This window comes from Triturus cristatus, chromosome 5_1, assembly GCF_964204655.1.
Source record: "Triturus cristatus chromosome 5_1, aTriCri1.1, whole genome shotgun sequence".
Classification (NCBI taxonomy): domain Eukaryota; kingdom Metazoa; phylum Chordata; class Amphibia; order Caudata; family Salamandridae; genus Triturus; species Triturus cristatus.
Window position 1 is genome coordinate 940661726 of NC_140587.1, and position 16896 is coordinate 940678621.

Genomic DNA, 16896 nt, shown 5'->3' on the forward strand with positions numbered 1-16896 from the left:
GCAACCGCGAGAGGCTCCAGCAATGAACCAGATGCCAAAAGACATCACTGCACCCGAGCCCTACAGCATGAGGAGAAGTGGACCAAAGGTGTCCCCACGTGCCTTAGCATCTCAAGGGTACAGTCCACCTATGGATTTCCCCAGACTTGTTCCCCAGTCCGAGCTTGCAGCCTATCTCCAGCTGGACCGTTCACCATTGAAATGAATAGGTCACCCGACGCCATGACACACTTCTGCACCTGGACGCCCCAGAGCCTCCAGAGGTGACCCGTTAGTGTAGACTTGGACCTTGCTCCATCCTCACCTTAAGTCCTGGAGAACAGTCTTGTTAGTCACTGTTAAGTGCCTGAATGCAGTACATATTTTTCACCCATAACATTACCGCTCCCAGAAATTGCAGTGCATCAACTTTTGAAAACTGCAAAAATTCATAACTCGAAAAGTACTTTCACGATGATCTTGGTAACTAACTTCAGATAAAAGTATGGCTTATAAATTGGTGTTCGATTTCTTTATTGAGTGTGTGTCTCATTTGCTGGCTTTGTGCGTGCAATAAATGCTTAGTACTTCCCTCTGATATGCCTACCTGCCCGCACACACTACCACAAAAGAGAGCATTTGTGGTGTCATTTGTGCTTCTGTAATTTATTTTGAGTTTGCCTGGACTCTTAACACAGTATACCTCTTTTTGGCCCTCTATATATAGAGCCAGCTTCCTACAAACAAGTGTTAAGCATTTAAACAGCACCAAAATAATTGGAAGAAGAAGAAATCAACACAACACTCACGAAATCCGACACCAATTTATACAAATAGATTGTATTTTTATAAGAATTTAGACACTAGAATGAAAACAATCCACCGGAGAGTTCCAGAGATATACATTTTACAAGCAATAATAAATCAAAGCAATTCCATTGAAACACAATCTTTTCCAGCATTGGCCAACACAGCCATGCAGTTACAAATATAGCACCTTTTCAGGCTCATCAAGACCATAGCCACTGATATTTTTCTTTGACATTTTCACAGATCTAATTAGTTTGTAAGTAAAGCTAAAAAAGAAACTAAGAAGTGTACTCTGCAAATGTAGATTTAGGACTTATTTTACTTTCTTTTCAAATCACGGGTGGAACTAAAGATAAAACATCCTCTACGCTATAGAGGCATAACGAAACCTGAGGGGTCCTGCTGTGAAGTACATTGATGCCCCGGGCACTCCCAGACAGACTTTGGGGCCAAAAATGAAAGGTGGCTGAACTGCTCCCTTTCCCAGAACAAGGAACCTGGGCCCTACGTGCAGCAACGGATGTGTTATGCCCCTGGTCCCATCTTTGCACGAGGTTATCCCCCATGGAAATAATAGGCGTTTTTGTGTTCTGGCACATGTTCCCTTTACAGAATGTATTATGCAAGAAAAGGCCTTGATAGGTGCAGAATGTAGACCATCCCGGAGGGAACTTTGAAATATGGGAAACTGGGTTGCAGCAATCCTCTAGGCCCCCAACCTTGGTGGCCACACAGTCTGAGGCCCAGCCCCCTTATAACTCCATTCTCCAGTCTAGACTCTGGGAGTGTGGCCAAACAGCCTATCTGCATTTGGTAAGCCCAGCACATTTCTAGTGAGTTGAAGCCTACTAAGGCAGGTGTATTAAAAATACTTACAATTATGCACTCATATCATGAAACTTTAAAAAAATCCTACATTGATAAAATATGAGTAGTTAAATTGTAATGCATTGACCTTCATGTAAACCAATTATTATGTTTAGAATAAATAAAATCACACCACACATAAACACCAAAGTACCAGCCTGACCCAAACAATAACACAAACATAAGCAACCATTTGCAAAGCTGATATGCCTGGCTTGCATTCATTTTGTACCCTAACTACAAATTGTAACAGGCAGAGAAAAATAAAGCAATAAAGATTGATCACTCTATTTGATGCATCTATGAGAAAAAAAAATAAAGTGTGATGATATATTGTACTTTAGAGATTTTAAGTAGTCCCTGATACTTTCAATGAAAGCATTCACTAGGAGGCGGAATAATCCACCAAGCAGCCAGTAACAGTAAATGTGAGTGAGTAACGCTGCTCTGGGGAACCCACATTCTACCCCATTTCGATTTTAAAGCATTTGTAGCTATAATGTTTTCAGAAAAATGCCCTGTCAAGCCAGATGTCAAAAGGGTAAGTGGAAGAACCTGGGGAGATCAAAGAACATATTGGCCTTGAGCATAAAGTACAATAAATCTACCCACATTTATTCATAATTTTCTTCCATGTGAAGCTCTTAAAATATATTTTCTCATGTTTGGAAATTGGGGACATATTTACTTTCTAACTTTCAAAAACTGTCACAACTCCTACAACAAATGCTGCTTCTCAAATAAGTTCACTTACTCAAGATGTGTTTTAACCACAAGTGGGGCTTAGAAAACCCATAATATCTAATCATATATAAGCTTGTTCTCATTACTTAGGCAATGCAATCAAAACACCTCTGGTGTGATGCCTCAAGACAACTGTAGATTTACAAAAGAAGAGAGTAAGTCTTACCTGGTCTGTGCTGATTTTGAATACTTCATCACAGATGTCTCATAGACGTTATTGTAGCTGATGGATGTTTCTCGTGTGACGCCGTTTGTGTTCTTGAAATGTACCACTTGGTTTTGTGTATTTTGCTAAACAATTGAAAATAAATGTATATGTTCTTTTGAAAAATCGGTGACGGAGCTCTTTTACAGATGTCCCAGTGGCAAATTACTTATCCATTTTTTTCTATTCTGTAACAGCTTGTGACTGTCACATAAACAGCTCCTATTTCAGTACATGTCATCACGAGACAGGCCAGTGTGACTGCAAGCCGAATGTGGTGGGTCAGCGATGCGATCAGTGCCTGGTAAGAAGTATCACCACAAGCGCTATTACCTCATAACACATGTTAGACTAGTTTTCTCATTAGTATAGTTAAGGTTTGCAGATGTTTGTAGTTTTTAGGCATTTGAGCTCCAGAAAGGGTAAGCAGCTTAAGAAACCATGGGTTTTTAGTATTATATTGGTGCATTTGTAGGTCATGTTTTTAGTACTGTTTCCATCTTGTTCCCATTTCTTTCTACTACAGCAGGCATAATGAATATTTTAGCTGTAGCCAGCAAAACTAAAATATGTTGTGAATGTGAAGATGATTAACCTTGTTTTTGTTGTTCTCTTTCATTGAATCATACAAAGTGAATTTCCACAATGTAGCACACATTCTGCATCTGATGTTGTATGTGAGGTTTTCTCTTGTATGTGCTTAGAACTTCACTGTTGCTTCAATCCTTAACTTAGCCCAGCAGACCATACACACAATTACATTTCTGTTCATTGGGTATAGGCCGGCTCAAGCTGCAGGTAATAGCCTTAATGAGGGAATGGCAATTAATTAATGTAATAGCACGCTGCAGAAATACTATAAGGTTGTGAGAACCTTCTATTTCGGAACAAACTTTCCTATAAACTATCCCTATCATTTTAACTTCATGTGTAGTGATGTACTCATCACATAGTGACTCCTGCTTATGTGTCAACGGCATCAACAGTGAACTGTGCATGCTGGTGCACTTACTCCCTGCTGGGATTGGGTTATAAATATTCACTAGAATGCTATGGCCAAATATCATCCAACAATAATATGATGTTCTAGATGTTATTCTCAGAAATAATCTCCCATTGGTGTTAATAATTGAAAATCTACACCAATGGAGAGATATATTTGTAACCGATATTAAGGCCACAATAGTTACGTTATCAATATTCTGATATACAACGAGTGCCACTGGGAAAAGTAGTTAAAAGAAACCTTTTCCTTGCATGACCTTAATCCAATGCACTACTTTTCTTAAAATCTTATAATCTAATTCCACCATGAATGACTGAGAGTCTGAGGTCCTGCACTGGGAAACATTTTGATTCAGAAGGCATATGCCACTGATGGATAAAGGACAAGCATTCAATAAAAAGTGCCACATAGTGAGTGGTTGCTGACTGGTCAGTGTCTGTCAGGTAAATGCATGGGGTAAAAAGATGGTGGCCAGCTCGTAGGCAAAGATGGGAATGCTCATCCACCAAGCCTCCTCTCCCCTTAATACTACAACCATAAGCAGAATGCACAAGCATATCCGGCAGGAATTGTGGTCATGAGCTTGAGAAATTGATGTTCTGCAATACTTATACCCCAAATAGGTTTCCACCGAGTCATTGGAAAGGGCTTCTGCTTTTTCTCTGCATCATCTGATCGTCTGACCCTTAGTCAATTACTACCTGGGAGTGCCCCCTATACCTGGCATTTTTGCTGCATTATGGTGTGCTGTTGCTCCACTGATTTGAATAGACCTCCCAAGTGTCTAAAGTAATCATCATGCTTACGTGTTAACACTTGCATATTAACACCGGTTGTAGCAATATAATTCAGTTAAATCTACCAACCATACTGCTAGGTCTTGAGCACCTTCTGAGTGCATAGCACTTTGGTCTAATATAATGACTTCTGGAGATCTTTGATCCAATGACAAGTCTGCCTGAATTCTGCACTTAACTGTACGATTTTTGTCTCTGAAAAAACCTTGACTATGTGCTCACCTCCACAAGATGCATCTATGCTACAGGAACACATACACCTTTACGGATTAGCACCAGTGATGATAAAATGAGAGATAGCGGATTAATATTTTGTGCAAAAAATCTGCTCGATGATCATTGTCCCACTTATTAAAACACTTATATTAATGAAAGTCTGACTTGGGATTTGCACCAGTTGGCATTTTGGTAAATGTTCTAATTGAGGTTGCCACCTGTGATTCAGGCAAGAAATTCACTACTCACTATGTTTCCACACAAAGGCTCTGTATATAATCTGATTCTAATTAAGTCTATGTACCATTTTGGGTTGGTTGGGGTTTCCTCCGTTTTAGACATAGCAAATAAAAAATTAAACGGGAAAGTTGAAACTAGACGAGGCATTAACCCTCTGTTAAACTGTCTACATGCATTGGATGTAAGAGCTGCCAGGCCCATTTAAAGCAGAACTGGGATTGTCGAGCCAATGAATACAAAGATTTAGTTAGGTTTTCAGAATGATCGACAAATCTAGACACTACCGGGGTTTGTGTGGATTTTTCTCATGCTTATTACTTCATTTATACTGAAAATCGGACTCATTTCAGTGATTTTGTGACATCAGCTCTGCCTTTGAATGATCGGCAAAAAAAATGTATGTGGCTAATTCTGAATTACATGAGCTAACATGACTCATATTATATAGTGTCCAACTTTGCAGACTGAAATCCCTGCTCTCTGAATTTGCTGCAAGATTGTGAAGCATTTTCCAGATGAATATGGCAATGAATTGCGCAATAGAGAGAGTTTTTATGTCAGTTGTCCCAAATATCCATTATGTGTGGTGTGGGATAATGTAAATCTTAGTGAAGCAGGTGCCCCACATACCTATAAGCTTTGTAGGATTGCAAATGAGTCTATGGATAAGCAGTAAATGGTGACTTTGTATATTACCTGCCTTTTCTCACAGTCTGGATATTACGGCTTGACCACGGGGCAGGGATGCATCTCCTGCAACTGCAGTGCATCTGGCTCTGCCTCGGAAGATTGCAATGATGATGGGCAGTGTCATTGTGTACCGGGCGTGTCTGGGAAGAAGTGCGACCACTGCGCACCTGGTTTTTATGCATTCCAGGATGGAGGATGCACACGTAAGAGACAACAACTATTTGGTTCCCTTAACATTTTTTCTATTTTATACATATGGGCTAGAGGTAAGCAAGCTGTGCCCTTGAAGAGTCTGACCGTCATGCTAACGTGGGGAGAGAAGTACACGTTTATCAACACAATCAACACAGTTTCTCTACCTTTTCTCATGCTTATGTAGCTACAGATTTTTCACATTTGTATACAATGTTCCATTGAGTTCTTCAGGAGATTCTTAGGGCCATATTATCAAGGATGGTGATAACATTATCGCTGGTTTAGGAAACTGCCACTAAAGTGGTGATAAGGGGCTTGATAATATGCCCTTTAGATTTCCAATAGAAGCCCAGGTTTGATGTCCTTGACACCAGAACCTGGACTTCTGTTGGAATTCTCAAGGGCATATTATCAAGCCCCTTATCGCCACTTTAGTGGCAGTTTCCTGCCGCTAAAGCGGCGATAATTTTCTCGCCATTCTTTATAATATGGCCCTTAGTGTCTAATCCAACCCCCCCCCGCCATATACTGAAAATGACATCCAGTTGGGGTTTGAGTAGTTTAAAACTTACCATGCTGCACGTGTTGTGGTGTCTGTGCATCCTACTATTTTTCTTGTGTAGAACAAACATGCATTGCATAAGATGCCTCCTCTTTAAGTTAAAAGACAAAAAGGCTTATCCCACAAGAAATAACCACAGACTCACTTTCTTGGAGTAGCATAACATTAATTGGTGGGATAATACACAGTCTATTAAGCAAGGCTAATTAGGTGACCATTTATTTTGGGATTCATACTGGAAAACACACAATCCTACCTTCCATAGAGACCTTGGTGGCCTTTGTTTGGGGAAAGATTCCACCAGGAGCTGTCTGATTCATTTCACCTACATAACCTTTTCTGCTTATATGAGTGTGGAAAATATCCAGCTCATCACTAGATGCCATCTCTCCTGGACTCCACCTTCTAGATACTATTTGGGTCTGACAGTCTTGAGCTCAACTGAGTGCTAGATGCCATCTTCATAAAGAGCACCTTCTAGATCAGGGATCTGCACCGAGTAACACAGGAGCTACTGGTAGTTCACCAGTATCCTGGAAATAGCTCCCTAAAGTGCAGTCCAGCACAGTATGGTATTTGCAACATGACCCCCTGTCACCACTTTTAGTTTACTAACGTCACATGGAGATTGGTCACTGTTCAAACTCCTCTCAATTCATCTACCTGTACAAAACGGGCCATAAAAGTAGTGCCAGTAATAACCAGAGTGTAGTTGCTAAAGTGTGAGATTGCCAGAGATAGAGTGGAAGAATGTGATAAACTTGTGTTAGCAGCCCCGTAGCGAAGGAGAGGCTGGATTGTAAGTGGAGACAGATCATGGTCTTGTTTGTTTCAGATGGTGGGGCTGCTGTGTGGCTATATGCATGTGTATTTGCTTAAATCTTTCTCTGTGTATATGCATGTACATGTGCTCTCATATGTATGTCTTGTGTATGTCGTTGCTGTTGTGTCCCTCTTTGGAAGACATAAGCTCACCCTGGAAGCCATTACTTGTGTTAGGGAGCACCAAGTTTATATGGTGCCACCAATATAGGAGTCCACCTCTGGTAGAATTATAACTAATCCTGACAAAATGTTGGTTCTGGTCTAATAATGTTAAATCTTGACACATGTTGGGCATATGGAAAAGTTCACTTTTATTTCATTATTAAAACTTGAATATTTTCAAAGTAATATATTACAATAAAAAACAATCTTTATAAAGCTTTAATATCAGTACCATGATATCTGTAATATTGTGAAAATACAGAGCTCACTCAAAAATCAAATATAAATTTTTGTTTTCACCCTAACATATAGCTCTCAATCCTATGCCTCATTTGCTACCACTCTCTACACAACTCTAGCACCTATATAAGGACGTAGATAATCAGATTTGCCTGCCAGCTAAGTGATAGCCTATACTTCTCCCTGAAATTCTTTTGGGTTATGGTACACCATTAATAATTAATTCATCTGATGAGTTGAGGGAGGAAGGTTTATGCTACAGTTAGTGGGAATAATACAAATTATAAAAAAGATTCTAACATCTTCATTTTAGCATCCCTAACAGTCAAGCAATAGTGAAGTTGAGAGTTTTATGATCAACCACACCTTAAACAAATTTCTAAGTCTCAAAAAATGCCCTTATTTCTTTCATCCCACCATCTTAGCCTTCAGCTAGGTGTCCTGTATACCCTGCTACCCATTTCAATCCCAGGAGAAATGTATCATATTGCTTGCTAGGAAATTGATTGGCCATCATGCCAGGTGACATCCTGCTCTAGCTTTATGATGTCAGGGCACTATTTGACCGATTGCGCTGTGTGAAGATGATACACAGGAGGATTAGGCATCTGCAATTATACACTAGGTAACTATCTGTAGCTATGACTGCAAGGCACATAGGAGGTGTAATGGGAAAGTACTCTGAACCATTGAAAGCGTTGGGCTCTTTTTGAAAGTGGGATGGAGTTACAAGATCACAGAGTATTCTAAATAACAATCCGTCTTGAGTATCAGAGTCCCACATGTAGAGTACATGGAAACAGGTTAAATGAGCATCCCTTCACGAGAAATTATATCAATCGCTATAACTTAAAACAACTTAATCCAGCCTCAAAGACTGTAATTTCCTCTGATAATATATTGCTAGCACAACAGCCTTGGAGACAGTGAAAGTCTTTGATTAACTATTATGACCACCTTAATGTCATCCCGATTTCTACCATCTTGACAGAAATTCTGTTCATGCAGAAGACCCCACTATAAGTTACTAAGGACCTTCAGATGCTATGAACTTCTTTTAATGACAAGTTAAATGATTAAATGTGAGTTTGACTTACCATATAAATTGATGAAGAAACGTAGAATGCTTCAATGGTTTTTTTCCCTGGAATTTTTTATAGCGCGAACTTGACCTGAAGGTAACAGGTATCAGAGCACTTTACATGAGCACCAGTTGTGTTAACGAAGGACCCATTAATTTTTGTTAGGCACGGGCAGATTAAATGATTTGCCCAGAATAACAGGATGTTGAGCGTCGTTGCAGGGACTTGAACCCGGTTCCCCAGATTTGAGGTCGACCGCCCTAGCCATTAGGCCACATCCTCTCCCCTTTGTTGGACGAATCATGACATAATGGCAGCTATCCTTGGCATATTGTGAGTATGCTTGAATTAATTTGGCCATCTATCACATAATCACAAAATAACAAGGTGAACGACTAACATGATGTGGTAGTACTTAGCATGTCAGAACTAGATCCCATTTTCCACAACATCATACTTTTACTGATGGGGCTAAAGCTTTATAAACCAGTAGCATATTCTCACGATCCTCAATTCCATTACTCCAACACCTTTCACCTCCTTTTCTTTTAGTCCCTATGATGCCTTAAATCCACATCATGAAGGTAGATGGGCAGCTATAAAACTTATAAATTACCACTACTGCTTTTGTCACTGTCCTTCTATCATTGCAGTGCAATAAATTAGAACTCTGGTTAAATTAATCTTTTATCTGAACTTATTGATAAAGGGAATTGAAAAAGTGGATTAAGGTGAGTGAGCCTGTGCGCAGATGAGTGCTCAAGTGCTGTGGTGCAAAAGTTCAAAAGAGAACAAATGAAACATGGTAAATAATTAAAGGAATTCATTTCTTGCAATTGTGTGCTCTGCAGGTTGTATTGATCACTGCTTTGTGAAGTGATCTGCACTGTCAGATGTTACTAATTCCTTTTTTCCTCTTCTCTTTTAAGCCTGCGACTGCGCTCATACTCAGAATAATTGTGACCATGAAAATGGCCGATGCATCTGCCCGCCTCATACTCTGGGCCCGAAATGCGAACTATGTGAACCCAACTACTGGGGCCATGCCCCTGCTCTCGGATGCAAGGTAAGATGATGTGCAAAGCAATATTTAGGGATGCATTTGAATTACACAGAATAGCTAGGACATAGTGAATTGAATAAGCAACAGAACACCGTTATATGAAGGTGCATTACAATGGAAAGCTTTCAACTTTTGACATGAGGCTTATGTGTCAAATACCTACATGTTAAGAATGCACATGCATTTTCATCTATTAGCTGAGTGTCTATCTCGAAAGCAAGTGTGAGCCGTGATTACTGCCTTGTTTCTTAAATATGGTTCGATAAGCCTAAAGGCTGTGGTCGTTCAGCTGTGTTAACTAATTCTGAATATTCATTTAGAGCTGTCTTTTCGGGATTGGGCAGATAATTCTTCCACTCCCTTGTGGTAAATAATTTAATTACCGGGACTTAATTTGATACGGAAAATTAGTAAAAATAGCTCAGTAAAATAAGAGGCAGAATCCGTGGTATTAGAGGTTCGGAATGGGCTTTATTCCAATACCGATTCGAATCGGGGATTTCATGTTCCATCACCACGGAGGTTCAGGAAGTGAAGAGCAATACATCATTGACAAGCAATTCGTTTTATAGAAGAAGCATTACAGTGAAACAAATGCAGGAGGCGTAACAATTGATAGTGAAGATAAAATCATACATGCGTAATGGAAATGGGTGTAACTGGGTGTAACTAGAAAACGTCATTTAGGTGTGATGTCACAAATGGGTGGATCTTATGAGATGATTTCGCAATGTCAGCAGAAATACTTGGCAGAGATGCGCACGCAGCAGCATGACGTGTGATTGACGTGCAACTAGGGGGTGAAGGGGACTTGACATTTAGCTCTACATGTGGAGACAAGAAGTCTGGGGGGTCAAGTCAACCTAATCCCAAATCATATCTAACATCCTATGTTTAAAGAACTATGTTATCCATAAAGGAAGGTTTCTTAGGATAGAATCTTATTCTATACTGACTGTGTGTGCGTGTACAAGCGTCTAAGTGTCTACACTAGATGCGAGGGCAGAAATCGTTCATAGTAACAGGGCTTATGAATTACTTGCATAAAGACAGAGAAGCCGGGCCCTTTGCTCGGTAGCTGGAAGAATGTTTACTTAAACTACTAGACAGGAATGCATTGGATAGGGAGCGAAGCAGATAATCTTTGAAGGTGAAATACAGTTTTGGCAGGCAGACAGGCCGAAGTCAGGCACCGTTAGCCGCGCAGGGAGTAGGACAAAGTTCATGGATACAGATGCGAGCTCATGCTGGAGCTGTCAGAACTAGAAAGCAGGGAAAGGCTTGATGGTAGCATTCAGGGCCTACTCGCCTGAACTGCAAAATGGAGTAACTGAGCCATACAAAGTCGGTGGCCTTTTGTACTTAGGAATGGAATATCCGGCCCATTCATGGCGGATCTGAAAGAGGACATGTTGACAATGGACGCACATGTGTTTGCGTCTTCATAACTGGAACTGGAGGGAACATACATGTACTTGTAGCATATACATGGAACCGTTGGGGTCTAAGATAGGGGACATAATGGATCATGAAAATTCATATTTCCACATTCCCTCCTTGTCCCCTACTGACCTCAAGAAATATCGATCTTCATCAATCCATCGATCTGTTCATATAGTATCATTTGTTCTTCTTTCTTTATCCGGGATTTTGAACGAAAACTTGAATGTGGGATACACGATGTGGCACACAGACCACAAATCGCTGGCCCACATTGTAGACATAAGCAGCAACTGAATAGTATGAGAAAGCCAATACCTAGGAAGGATAGTATTCTCCATCCCCAGGCTGACAACACGCTCCAAAACCAACTGGACCAAGTCCAGGTTCCTGGATTCTGGTGTATCTGGCTTACAATCTTATGAAGGCGAGTTATAAAGTTCATATACAGATGGCGAATTTTCTGGTATGAATATGCAGCAACTTGATCCGATGACCCTACAAGCTCCACCCCTATCGGCCAGGATGACGTCAAGGACAAGACGATTTTGAAGAACAACAATCCTCATCGCAGACTGCTCCTCTGTCAGGTTGCCTAAGGCGGAAATAGTTTCATTCACTACGGCTTCAAGGGTCCTGGTTAATCTACGTATCAGCTTACTATTAGTAACTGTACCTATATAGGGAAAAAGACCTTTATTGAAATCTGTATATTTTTCCCATGCCGTCTCAGTGTAATCGACAATTGGGAGATCTCTCTGTTCTCTATTGTGTACTAAATGGATATTCCTATGATAATCAGGTGGGGCTAGAAAAACAGGTGGCAGAAGGAATGCTATGTAGCAGGTACCATCCCAATCTAGAGGTAAGCGTATATATGCGATATGACCACATATAAAGTAGGAATGGCGCGAAGCTCTAAATGTAGACTTGCCTTGATTTTTTTTTTTTTTTTTTTAAACAAACTTTATTAGGTCACAGAACACAATGCAGTCAATCCCCGTCCCCCATAGTCCTCCCCCCAGCCAAATCAGGACATCTTGCAATAATCACCCCGGCACATAAGCTACCTCTGTACAGCATTCACCCCAATAATGTCCGTGCTACTAGGTAGTGCATCCACAGGAGTAATCCACCATGAGTGTGCGAGACAGCCAGAATACCCCCACCCCATCTCCCAACATCCCCCCCAACGAGCCCCTCCTCCCTACCCACCCACCCAAGCATGTCGCCCGTATCTATCAGAAGTACATGTACATCAAACCCTCAGCTACCACCCGTCGAGTCCGCCTCCCAGCAATCCCAACAGACAGTACCGCAAGAGCAGAGGGGGGAAGCCCTGTATAGTGCACTCAAGGAACCGGGGTCCCGTCATCCCCCACCGGATCACCCCCATCCCCCATAACCGAACCTTTGAACAAGTCCAGGAGAGCCATCCATGCCCGGGCCCCTTCGTGCGATCTTTCATTGTCACTGCGTCGAGCCAAGCACAATCTATAAGTCCCCTCACTTCCCGCCCATTTCTCCATTTCCCTAGCCCACCGTAAGAAATTAGGGCCCTGCCGCGCCTTCCAATGAGAAGTAATCTCCCGCTTGGCCAGGACCAGCCCTAGATCAATAAACCTACTGGTGATCTTAGTCTTTGCTGTATGCGGAAAGCCATGTAGCAAGCAGACCCCCGGGCCTACCTCCAAGTCCCTCTCTGTCACCGTCAGGAGTAGCGTCGCCACTTCCTCCCAAAACCCTGTCACCTGCGGACAGTCCCAGAGCATGTGTAGAAAAGTCGCTCCACTATAACCACATCGGGGGCAAGCATCTGGCCCACCAAAGTACTCAGCTATCTTGTGAGGGGTAAGGTATGCCCTATGAAAGATATAAAACTGTATAAGCTGGAAGCGTGCATTTCGTGTACACTTCCAAGGGCGCTCCATGATTTCCTCCCAGTTTTTGTCCGTAAGAGGCGCTCCCAGATCCGCCTCCCACTTGACGCGCAGGGCAGCCAGGGGTCGCCGCATATCACCAGTAATCCGCCTATAAAGGCAAGTCACCGCCTTATAGACACCCGCTCCCATCACTACATACTGACAGGCAAGAGATGTGTCCGGCTCCATCATCCCCTTCCGCCAGTGCTTTCTGACGGCCGCAGTCAAGGCTGCATGGAATAGGAAGTCCCCCCGCGGGAGATCATGCCGCTCCCTAAGGTCGTCAAAAGGTAGCAGGTTACCATCCTCATACAAGTCTCCCAATGTCATAACTCCCGCCTCCTCCCAGGTCAATAACCGGTTCCAGTCTCCCCCGTGGGGTAGCGCCTCACACATACGCAACGGGATCTCGGGTGCATAGGGAATAATCACACGCGCCCTCCTAGCCAACCGCGCCCAGCATTGTCGAACCACCCTCAAGTCCGGAGGAAGTGAGGCATTCCTCATCGGCACCCGGAGCAGCACGCACGATAATTGGGACCAGCTCGGATCCGCCCCTCCCTGTTCTTCCGGACGCCTGATGTGCCCCGCCACCCACTTCATGAACCACTGGAGCTGCGCAGCATGGTAATAGGACTCCAGGTCCGGCAACGCAAGGCCTCCCTCACTCCCAGGACGCTGTAGAGTAAGCAGCGCTACCCTCCGTCTCCCCGCACCCCAGATGAACCCCGTAAGCAACGAGGTCAGCTGAGCAAATAGCTTTCCCGGAATCCAGATTGGAAGAGTCCCAAAGTAATAAAGAAATCTGGGCAAAATCACCATTTTCACTAAGGCGACCCTGCCGGCCACCGACAATGGGAGAGTGCCCCAAAACTCAAAGCAGGTTTTCGCCCCTCTTATCGCTCGCCCCACGTTACCCTCTAACAAATCAGCGGGATCATGATAGATCCTGGTTCCCAAGTAAGGCAAACACCGGGATTCCCATGGGACATCCCCCTGGCGTAGCAACCCCTCTGGGCCCGTGGGAAATAGGCAAGACTTGGTCCAATTCACCCGGAGTCCCGCCACCCTCCCCAGCGTCTCCAGCAAACCCCGCGCCCCCTGTAAGGCCTCCCCAGCATTCGGCAAGAAGAGCAGTAGGTCATCCGCATATAATGCTATGTGCTGCTCTCGTCCCTCGACCAGTAGCCCTGGAAAATACCGCCCCAGTATGTAGACTTGCCTTGATCACTGAATTTTATCACAGTGGTGCATTTACTATGGCCCATGTGTACGGAACCATTCTTTCTTACACATAGTTCCCCTTTTACTGGGAATACTGACATGGCGGGCAAGATTGGTGTAGGTTCGGATTCAACGTTCAGGATCATGAGGTTAAGTGTAAAATTACCTAATCCATATACTTCATTTTCTAGATCAGTTCCTGTTCTTTTGGGGAGTCCCTCCTTGTTAGGGTAGCAGACTTTAAGCAACACTAGGTTCAGGTTTCCCCATACCCAATTGTCTTGATGAACTACTGAAATTGAATCTAAGGAATTCATTAAACTGAACCATGCTCCACAGGAGCCATTGTGTGTGAATGGATATGGAAAAAGAGGCAAAACTCCTTTATAATCCTGATAGGGAGGGAGTTGGCCACATATCCAACAATTGGTAGCATTGCTGGTCTGATGGGAATGATGTAACATACTAATGAAAGTGTTATTGCGCAGCGCAACTCTATAGGACAATTCATGCGGTGGTAATTCACTAAAAGAATGTTCGGCAGTAACATTGTAAACATGTTTAGAAATAGGATAATATATGTGCAACAATATACTTGCAACGATTATTAAAAGACTTAAGAAAAACAAAATTAATAACGTCACTGTACAATGACTACGTAGTGATTTGCAGTACGCATGTCTTTTCAACATTTTTCCATCGGTTTCCCTATTCAGGTCTAGAGGATACATGTCAGAGACAAATTCAACCGCTTCACCTTGGAGAGGACTTAAACAATCAAATTGTCTGACGTTCTAGGCCTCAATTTTACTTTATAGAGTTCGGTTTCAGTCTTTTCAACCAAAGGAAGTTTTGAATCAGTCTGTGAGGGAATGCAGGGCACAATGTCTACATCGGAGGATAGTCCATGAAATTTCTTGATATGACTTGAATGCACCCAGCCTTTGCGGCCCTCGATCTTCACGGCTGTCCTTGTGGTAAGCAAAACTAGTTGTGGCGACTTCCACCTAGGATCCAGCTGAGTCTTCCGATCAAAGTTCCTCACAAATACGAGATCCCCCGGAACTACGTCATGGGGTTTCACCTCGGTGTTGTCAGGAAAGGCTGCAGCTACCTGTGAACGACAAGATTGTAGTGCAGACATCAAGGAAGCCAGGTAATCTGTCAGCATATTACAGTCAACATCAGTTATTTTACGAGGTATAGGCGTCCCCCACATATTTGGTGGTCTGCCAAAGATCACCTCATAAGGGGATAGCCCTGTTCGAGAGTGTGCTACCATTCTCATGTAAAAGAGTGCAACTGGTAGAGCTACTACCCAGTCGACACCTTTCTCTCTACATATTTTGGACAATCTGATTTTCAGAGTTTGATTATGTCGTTCCACGAGACCTGCTGCCTCGGGGTGTCGGACACAATGAAACTTCCATTTATATCCTAGCAAAAGTGAGACATGTTTCATTAGTTCGGATGAGAACGGCTGGCCGTTATCTGAGTAGACGACACGTGGTAAACCATACCGTGGGAAAAATTCTCGAACTAACTGTTTGGCAGTAGTCGGGGCAGTGTAATCTGAGACGGGATACGCCTCTGTCCAACGGGAAAGAGCGCATACAACTACGAGAACATATTTGAATCCTCGACAACGTTCCATCTGGATATAATCCATCTGGAGGACTTCAAAAGGGTGATCAGGGGGCTGAAATCCACCCTGCTCTACGGGGATGCTTTTACCTGGATTAAACTGACAACATATCATACAGGTACGGACTTTTTGCTTAGCTGCTGTTCGTAAATGTTTGTTGAACCAAATGTGTTGAATGCTGTCTAGCATAGCTTTCTCTCCTAGATGTGCCGGACTATGTATGGTATTTATGACGACTTGAACCATTGAATCAGGAAGAAACCATACAGATTTCTCCTTCGTCATCCATCCCTGGTCCGTTTGGATCCCTCCTGATTCAGTCCATTTCTTTATCTCGTCTGGTGTAGCATGTGTCTGTATGTCAATTACATCAAGAGCGGGATCCTTAACTGTCAGGCAATGTGTTGGTGTCGGAACTATAGTCTTTGTCACGTCAGATGTGTGAATTTGAGCAGTCTGTTTAGCTGTTCTGTCAGCTAGATCATTGCCTTGAGAAATGATATCAGTAACTTTCGTATGAGCTTTGCATTTCATAATCGATATTGCAGTGGGTAGATGAATTGCGTCTAACAGAGCATGAATAAGGGGTCCGTGCTGAATGTGGGCACCGTGAGAAGTTAAATAACCTCTCTCTCGCCACAGCACGCCGAAGTCATGAACAACTCCGAATGCATAACGTGAATCTGTGTATATGTTGACTTTCTTATTTGTGGCTTGAATACAGGCTTGTGTCAGAGCAATGAGCTCTGCTGCTTGAGCTGACAAAGTGCTAATACAATTTGTTTCAATAACTTCAGTTTCTGTTGTGACTGCATACGCGGCCACTAACTCTCCTGTACTTGTTCTCATACATGAACCATCTACATACAACGTTAGGTCTGGGTCTGATAATGGGATATCTGTCAAGTCTTGTCTAGGTTTCGTCGTGATAGTAATAACATCAATACAGTCATGTGCTAGTGGGTCTGTTCCGTTTACTGGC

At 42.7% G+C, this 16896-nt stretch overlaps 1 protein-coding gene across 3 annotated transcripts in view; it reads left to right on the forward strand.

Annotated features, from left to right (window-relative positions):
• LAMA1 (laminin subunit alpha 1) overlaps positions 1-16896 on the forward strand; it is a 692815-nt gene that overhangs the window by 370993 nt on the left and 304926 nt on the right. For all 3 annotated transcript variants that reach the window (XM_085605997.1, XM_085606000.1, XM_085605998.1), the window contains 3 exons: positions 2803-2909; positions 5577-5757; positions 9550-9686. In XM_085605997.1, the coding sequence (XP_085462123.1) occupies positions 2803-2909; positions 5577-5757; positions 9550-9686 (425 nt within the window). The remainder of the gene's footprint in view (positions 1-2802; positions 2910-5576; positions 5758-9549; positions 9687-16896) is intronic.